We start from the raw sequence: 8,334 nt of genomic DNA on the forward strand, positions 1-8,334 counted from the left end.
CACACACACACACACTTGTCTTTTTAAAAGCACTCCCTTCTCTCGCAGCCTTTCCACTGTTAAGCAACTGTTGTAAAAGTGAAAGCCTTGCAATGCGCATCTGCAAGAACTCTCTAAAACACCCTAACTCACGTTTGTTTTGATGGTGATGGCTCTGTTCGATCCCTGCATCACTTTCACTTCCACACTCTGTTGTTGAAACATACTATAAGCAAGTACACAAATGGAAAAAAACACTTCTAGCAGGCTCGATTTCATGCATCACTGCTTTCTGAAATGCGACAGTAAGATTTACACACTTGCAAGCATGTATTGCATTCTCAGGGTGGCCACAAGGGGAGCTATAGCATCATAAGTAAGTTAACCATAGGGTAGCAACAATTATCCATAAAACTGAAAATAATCAATAATTAAAATAATCTACAATGAATCTGATATTGATTAATTGCATCTGCTTGTTTCCACCTTCACCAGTCACATTATTTTACAGCAGTGAATAACGCAACTAAAGGCCGTTTCACACTGAGCGCGATGCGAAAAAGCGAGGCCAATCGCGGACGAATGGTCTATTGTTTCGATTCAAAAGCGTCATCGCTCCAAACATTCACGTTCAGTGTGAAAAAGCCTTTTGTCGTGTTTACACCTTGTATTAAATGTGTTTTTGTCAAACCAGTCACAAGTGGACGTGTTAATGGGGTCTAACTTTTTTTTTTAGCTTGTCTACTTTTGACTGCTTCCAGAGGTAGTCGAAAACGTATTCGCTATCCAGACAGGATTTAAACTTTGCCGTCTAAAATCGTAAGTTTGGCTTGAAGGGGGAAAAAAAAATGTAAAAAGCACAATGTTTTCCTACCATCCCTTATTCTTATGCTACCTTCACATGCTATCGGAATTATCATAAATACGAGTTTCCTAATCAGAAATTAGGCGTGAACGCCTCTCAAGTCATGTTTACTACTTGGAAACTCAGAGATAATTTTGATGCCAGTTTCTGAGTTGGGTGGGCTGACTGCGTGCGCACCTCCCCAAATGGATGAGGCGTTTATACTTGTAGCGCTCTGCGTTTTGTAATATTCTTTGAAACCACAGGGGGCGACTCTGAGTAATTGCCCAAACTGCGTCTTGCGTAGTGTGGATGAATGAATGAATGAATTTCTTTATGTATAAACGCATTAGGTTGTGGGTTCATTTGGAAGACACACTACAAAGGAATCAAAAAATCACGTAAAACCCTGTAAAGCTTGAGATTATTTGTGCCGTTAAAATATGGATATAATATGTAATATGTTATATGGATATAATATGTATGAAACTAATAAAACTAAACTGAACAATAAAATATTTTTTTCTCATTAATCATTTCATTAACAATTTTATTAATCAGGGAGGGACCTTTACTTTCACTAAAAAAGCTAATTTCTGCTAAAGACGTGCCTAATACACTAATAATAGGCTGCTTTTAAATGAAAAAAATGTTCTAGCGCAGTGAATGTTTAAATATGATTGTAAACCAATGGGATGCTACATTTGATTCTTTCTGACAACAAATCACTTGAATGTGACAAGCTTGTAATCACGACTTCACAAGTGGGAAATAGGAAATTCCCGATGGCACGTGAAGACAGCATAACACAACCCTACTGCGTTCTACGTAGTTCTGTGGCTATTAGAGCAAAAATAAAAGTGGCTGTGCTCTGTATCATTTTCTGTTGTCTCCTTTTGCGTTCATATGTAATTTGCGTGAGCTCATTTCACAATATTGGATCGAAAGATCAGAAAAGGCCTATACATACACACCCCCATAGATCCTCCCCTCAAAGAAATCAGGAAATTGGTAGAAACTAAGTGGACAAAAGAGTGTGTAACATACACTGTACAGTTATATCCTTATGTGTAAATGTTTCAAATTCATGTGAGTATTTCCATTTTGCATAATAGCTCGGTTCCGACTGCAAGCGATTCTCCACTACACACTTTACAGACTTCACTGAAATCTATTCACTGAAAAATGTTTCTCAATTAAATAAAAAAAAAATCTGATTAAAAATCCGATTAATTGAAGAAATCAATTAATCGATTAATATAATCCATCAAAATAATAGTTAGTTACAGCCCTACAACCCATAAATCAAAAGAGCGTGGGATACCATTGTGTATAATTTCTACTGAATTTTAAATTAAGTGAAAGGTCACATAACTCACTATCATCCTAATCAATCTGTACATTTTGAGTACTTGGATACTCATGTCCATCCATACTAGTGTAAAGTAATGCCTGATAAAGCACAACATGCTAAAGCCCTCTCAGAGAAGTTGCATCTCTAAAGTCATAGTGACAAGAAAGTAATATTCCTTCGCACACTTGAGTGCCACCAAAATAACAAGTGTGGTCAACCGCAACATACAATCACAACAAACTGACCAAGCAGTTCACCCCAAAATGAAAATTCTGTCATTAATTACTCACCCTCATGTCGTTCCTAATCCGTAAGACCTTCGTTCATCTTCGGAACACTAATTAAGATATTTTTGATAAAATCCGAGAGCTTTCTGACTCTCTGTAGACAGCAAGGGAACTACTACGTTCAAGGCCCAGAAAGCTAGTAAGGACATTGTTAAAATACTTTTTGAGCACCAAGAAAACAAAAATAATGACTTTATGAAAGACAGAATTTTCATTTTTGGGTGAACTAACCCTTTAATGAATTTGTGTAGAGTATGTTTTTGACTTCAGGATCCTGGTCCGAACTGGCTCATCAATCTAGTAGTGCTGTGTTAAGATATAGGAATAGTTACAGAATAGTTAATCCATGGCCTGCGACCTAAAAGCAAAGGTCACACCACTGGCTTTTGATTTGTTATTAAACAAACAATAAAAGTCGATAAGAAGAGATTATCGGCACTGACGTATCTGTGCCCACTTTAAAGGGATAGTTCACCCCAAAATGAAAATTCTGTCATTAATTCAAGGAGATCGGTAAAACAGTCCATGCGACATCAGTGGCTCAACTTCAGTTTTGCCAAGCTACGAGAATACTTTTTACTACGTTTCTGGACCTGGGAACATTTCAGTTGTGTTGCTGTCTATGGGAGGATCAGAGAGCTCTCGGATTCCATCAAAAATATCTTAATTTGTGTTCTGAAGATGAACGAAGGTCTTACTGGTTTGGAACGACATGAGGGCGAGTATTTAATGACAGAATTTTCATTTTGGGGTGAACTATCCCTTTAACAATTTACAAATTAGCTTTAACTAGCAATTCTCAACTCGAGCCCTCGAGGCCCACTGTCCTGCAGAGTTCAGCTCGAACCTTGATCAAACTCATCCGCCCATAACTTTTTAGTGATCCTGAAGACCTCGATTAGCTTGTTCAAGTGTGTTTGATCAGGGTTGGAGCTAAACTCTGCAGGAAAGTTGACCTCAAGGGCCAGAGTTGAGAATAGCGGATTATAAATTATTGCATTAATTGACCAAAGTCAAGTAATTGTTCAAGCAATTCAAATAATACTGGTTAATTACCAAAATAACTACTCCTTGCAGCCCTGTTCTTCAATTACTGGGACCACTTGGACTTCCTGTGCTGCTGTTCACGTTCTCCAGTTCACACACAGACAGTAAGGCAGCTGTGAAGGAGGGGGTGAGGACGTCTTACAGTTTGACAGCTTCATTGATTATAACAGAGAGGACTGCGCTGATATCCAAAACCCTTTGACCTCTGCCAGGACACACTGCAGCAAACAGCGCTTTACAACACTCCTTCCTCTTATCCACATATCAACCCGTCTGCGACTTCAAGCCCAATGACAACAGACAAGAGTGAATGCAAACCGAGAAATAAAACCGAATCAATATCTCATGACTATTTCAAACTCTTCTTCTTTAGGTTTATAGAACTCATATGATGAGCTCACTGCATGCAAACTCTGGAGTCTGCAACACCTATAACGTATTTAAAGAAATAATTCACTGAGAAATGGAAATTCTGTCATCATTTACTCAACCCGTGTGTCGTTCCAAACCTGTGTGACTTTTCTTCTTCTGTGGAACACTAGGGCTGTCAAAAAAAAATTCAAATTTAGAATATTTGTCGAATTGTAAAAAAAAAAATCCACAACGTTTTTGCATTCGAATTTTAGGTCTGCGTCAGCCGTCAGGCAGCCTTATCAGTGGCGCACGAAATGCGATGACGATGCAAGTGTCATTGCATTTTAATGCTTTTGTTAGTCTATCCACTTGAACCCACTAGAAGCGGCGCTGCTACGTTGTTCATTCAATATATTGCGGAAAATGAGAGCATCAGTGTGGAGATGTTGTTGTTTACGTCTATATATATACACACACATTTTTTACATTTGTAAAAAAATCTAAACATTTTCTGTTATATATAATATTTTTGTATTTTATATATGTTTACATTTTATATTTACTAACTCAGAGTAATTTTGAATTGAGTACAAATATTTCCATGACTTTTGAGATTTTATTAACTCCCATGATTATTTGCAAATTGGAAATCACAAGTTTAAAATTCCCAGATTTTTTCACATACTACAGGAAGTTACCGTGTACGTACGCAGTGTAAAACATGTTCAGTGGCTATGCAAAAGATATTCAATTTAAATATTCAAAACTGAGGAGGGAAAAATGTGAAAGCGTAAGAATCCTTCACTAAAAACCACGATCGGCAATTACACAAACTCTTTTAATTTAACTGCGATAGCAGTGGAACACCAAGATATTTTGAAGAACATTAGCCAAAGAACATTGGTGCCCATTGACTTCCATTGTACAGAAAAAAAAAAGAGGCATTTCTCAAAATATCTTCTTTTGTACTCCACAAAAAAGAAAGTCATATAGACTTCATATAGGAACAAAGTCATATAGGAACAATATGAGGAGGGGGTAAATTATGACAAAATTATAAAATTTTTAGGGGTGAACCAGCACTTTAAGTGAAATGCTGATATTGTCACAGGAGTTCTTTTATTATTATTTTTTGAAAACGTGTGTGTACCACGATCGGCAATTACACAAACTCTTTTAATTTAACTGCGATAGCAGTGCTGACATGGTGAGATGTACAGAGCCGATGACAGCAGTCTCTAGATGTTTTCTCCACTGATTCAGAATAAATTACTTACATTAATGACCCGCGCCTCACACCCAGACGACCTCGTAGCATTTCTGTGCTTTTCATTAATCACAGCCTGTAATTACATGATGGAGTCAACAGCCCCTCTGTGACCATTATCAGCGAGTCATAAAGATCCTCCCACAGGCCGCAGACCTGATCCTGAGTGTCCTGCTGCATCACTGGAGGATTTCAACACAAGTGCAGGAATCCTTTACATAAGCAGAGCTCTGCAGGCCTATAACCTGAGATGACATTAAACCCACGGGAGCACAGGACATGGGCTTTATATGGCCTCCTTTCTTCAATAACTTACTGATCAAGATCATTCCCATTGTGCTGGCAATGATTAATTCCTCTATGAATCAAGTTTTTTTTTTTGTGAATCTTGTTAATGACGAAATGCAAAAATCCCAAAACCGCACTGCATTTCCTCACCTTCAAATCACATTTATTTCATGACAGACTGATATTTCTGGAAGGCAAACAAATTTTCCAACAGCATTTTAAAATCTGAAAGATTTCAGACAAAGTGGAAAATTTTCAGTCAATTACAACTTAAATTTCGGCAAAAAAAAAAAAAAGAATGGCTTCTGTGAACACTTATGGTGATTATTTTGTCCTTTTGGAGCATGGCAGAGCGAGAACTAAGATTGTTAAAAAAAGTCTCCTTTTGTGTTTCTCAGAAAGAAACTGAGAAGGGCATGCATGCCCTTACCAATGCAGAAAAACTAATGAAAATGCAAACTCATTTTGTGACAGTAGGTGTCGCTTACAGAAATTAAATTTCGGCAAAAAAAAAAAAAAGAATGGCTTCTGTGAACACTTATGGTGATTATTTTGTCCTTTTGGAGCATGGCAGAGCGAGAACTAAGATTGTTAAAAAAAGTCTCCTTTTGTGTTTCTCAGAAAGAAACTGAGAAGGGCATGCATGCCCTTACCAATGCAGAAAAACTAATGAAAATGCAAACTCATTTTGTGACAGTAGGTGTCGCTTACAGAAAAGCAGACAGAGTAGACTTCCGCTTTTGTGTTTCACAGAAAGATAAACAGCAGATTACATCCAAACCAGAAGTGATAGAGCAATACAAAATCTTATCACTTCCTTCTTGAGTTGTCCTAAACATCTGAGGAAAGCAACAGGACATTACTGTTATCAAAATCTGCGGCGTTGCACCGAGTAGCTCCACCCACAGTTAAATCTGATTGGTCCAAATTCACGCTAAAATCCAAATCGCTATAAACCCCGTGAGGACTCCGTGTGAAGGCTGAGTAAAATATCATTTTTGGGTAAAGTATTTCTTTAACTTAAGTGTTATTTCCCCTTGTGTCAGTCCAAATATCTACCAACAGATTTATCAGTGTATAAATACCATGTAAAATAACTGCATTTCATTCTAGCATTTGATTTTCTACATCCAATTTGCTGTTATTCATTTGTTTTAGAAATATCAACTGCCAGTCACTGAAAACCCCATTTAATAAACCCTAAAGTAGGCCTACTGAGCTTATTATATTTGTGACCCTGGAGCAAAAAAAGCAGTCATACGTAGCACGGGTATATTTGTAGCAATAGCCAACAATACATTGCTCCATGAAGATATTTTGTACATGTCCAACCGTAAATATATCAAAACTTAATTTTTGATTAGTAATATGCATTGCTAAGAACTTCATTTGGACAACTTTAAAGGTGATTTTCTCAATATTTTGATTTTTTTTTGCACCTCAGATTCCAGATTTTCAAATAGTTTAAAATATGGTCCTATCCTGATAAACCATACATCAATGGAAAGCTTATTTATTCAGCTTTCAGATGATGTATAAATCTCAATTTCAAAAAATTGACCCTCTGAATTAGTGGTCCAGGGTCACATACTAATTATAATGAAGATACATGTAAACAGTAAGAAAATTTGTGCCGGGACGCTGAAGCATGAGCTCGCAGCGGGTCTGATGATGGGAAATCAATCTGATATGCTGATGATGATGACCAGATCATCAGTGTTGCATTGGTTAACACAGGACAGGGAAGCATCACATGCACCTGAACGGTCCTGAGCAATCTATACAGTTACACAAACAAGTATAACTCTAATAATGGCTTTAAATCAACACTGGACACTAGTATCAAACCTCAGAAGACAAAACGAGTATATGCTCAACCAACCCGCCTCGTTAAACCATTAAAAGCTTGTGTCCGCGTCAACAAAAGCACAAGAACGCAACGAGAGCAAACGCGTGATAAACGTGAATGTTAATGCGGTGTATGATTGACTTACATTCTCTGCGTCGCGCTCGTTAACGGTGGGCAATGGCGTTCGGGTCGACATCTTGTGTTTACAGGCCGCTCGCTCCAGCACCGGCGCTCGGTACAGCGAAGATAGCGCGGAAGATACGGATATCCGATGCCCGTCACACCGGCATGTCTCCTGGCCTTCGACCTACGATGCGGCGGCGGCTTTCCGGACTATAACATGCAGATATCCAGGAGCGGCCCGCGTCAGCCGCGAGCGAGAGAGAGAGACGGAGCGACGCGACGCTGCAGATGCGCGGACAGAGCGAGTGTGTGTGTGTGGAGCTCAGGCTCCTGCATTGATCCACCCTGATAGAAACACACACACACACACACAGAGCGAGACAGAGACACACACACACACACAGAGAGAGACAGAGACACAGAGGAGGATGATAGAACTCAGAGCTTCTGTCGCAAAATAATAAATCTATTAGTTTATATGGCTATTTAACCCGTGCACTTGATTAAATAAAAATAGTTTTATTATATTAATTGCAGATTTTTGCAAATGCTTTGTCATGACAAGCTCAATCAATGCTTCTTCTATGCAGTGTTTGGGGAAAGTGCAGAGCCTGCACTGCTAAAAATGTCTCTTAAAATAAGAAGCTCACTATAATATGCCTCTCTACATTTGACCTACATCACCACCTAATGGATTTAAAACAGCACTGCGTCTCTAACACCATCGCATTAAAAGCTTCAGGGATTTATTTTTGATAAACCACAACTAATTGAAGCCTAAGCGTCTATGCCTAAATGATTCATTTAAATTTCATGTGGGGAATATAATCAATAGATTATGAGGTCTCACAATTGTTCCTGTTACCCATCCTCCACACCGCCAGAGGGAGACAGCATCTGAGCTCTAGAAGTGGTAAAACATACTATACTATACTAAACTTA

At 38.4% G+C, this 8,334-nt stretch overlaps 1 protein-coding gene across 5 annotated transcripts in view; it reads right to left on the reverse strand.

Moving 5' to 3' along the window:
- LOC107702252 (serine/threonine-protein kinase MARK1-like) overlaps window positions 1–7,754 on the reverse strand; it is a 52,557-nt gene extending 44,803 nt beyond the window's left edge. For all 5 annotated transcript variants that reach the window (XM_016504505.1, XM_016504506.1, XM_016504504.1 and 2 more), the window contains exon 1: window positions 7,415–7,754. In XM_016504505.1, coding sequence (XP_016359991.1) covers window positions 7,415–7,465 — 51 coding nt within the window. In that variant the 5' untranslated portion in view covers window positions 7,466–7,754. The remainder of the gene's footprint in view (window positions 1–7,414) is intronic.
- Between the last annotated feature and the right edge of the window lie 580 nt (window positions 7,755–8,334).

Source organism: Sinocyclocheilus anshuiensis, unplaced genomic scaffold (assembly GCF_001515605.1).
Source record: "Sinocyclocheilus anshuiensis isolate Anshui unplaced genomic scaffold, SAMN03320099.WGS_v1.1 scaffold666, whole genome shotgun sequence".
Taxonomy (NCBI): domain Eukaryota; kingdom Metazoa; phylum Chordata; class Actinopteri; order Cypriniformes; family Cyprinidae; genus Sinocyclocheilus; species Sinocyclocheilus anshuiensis.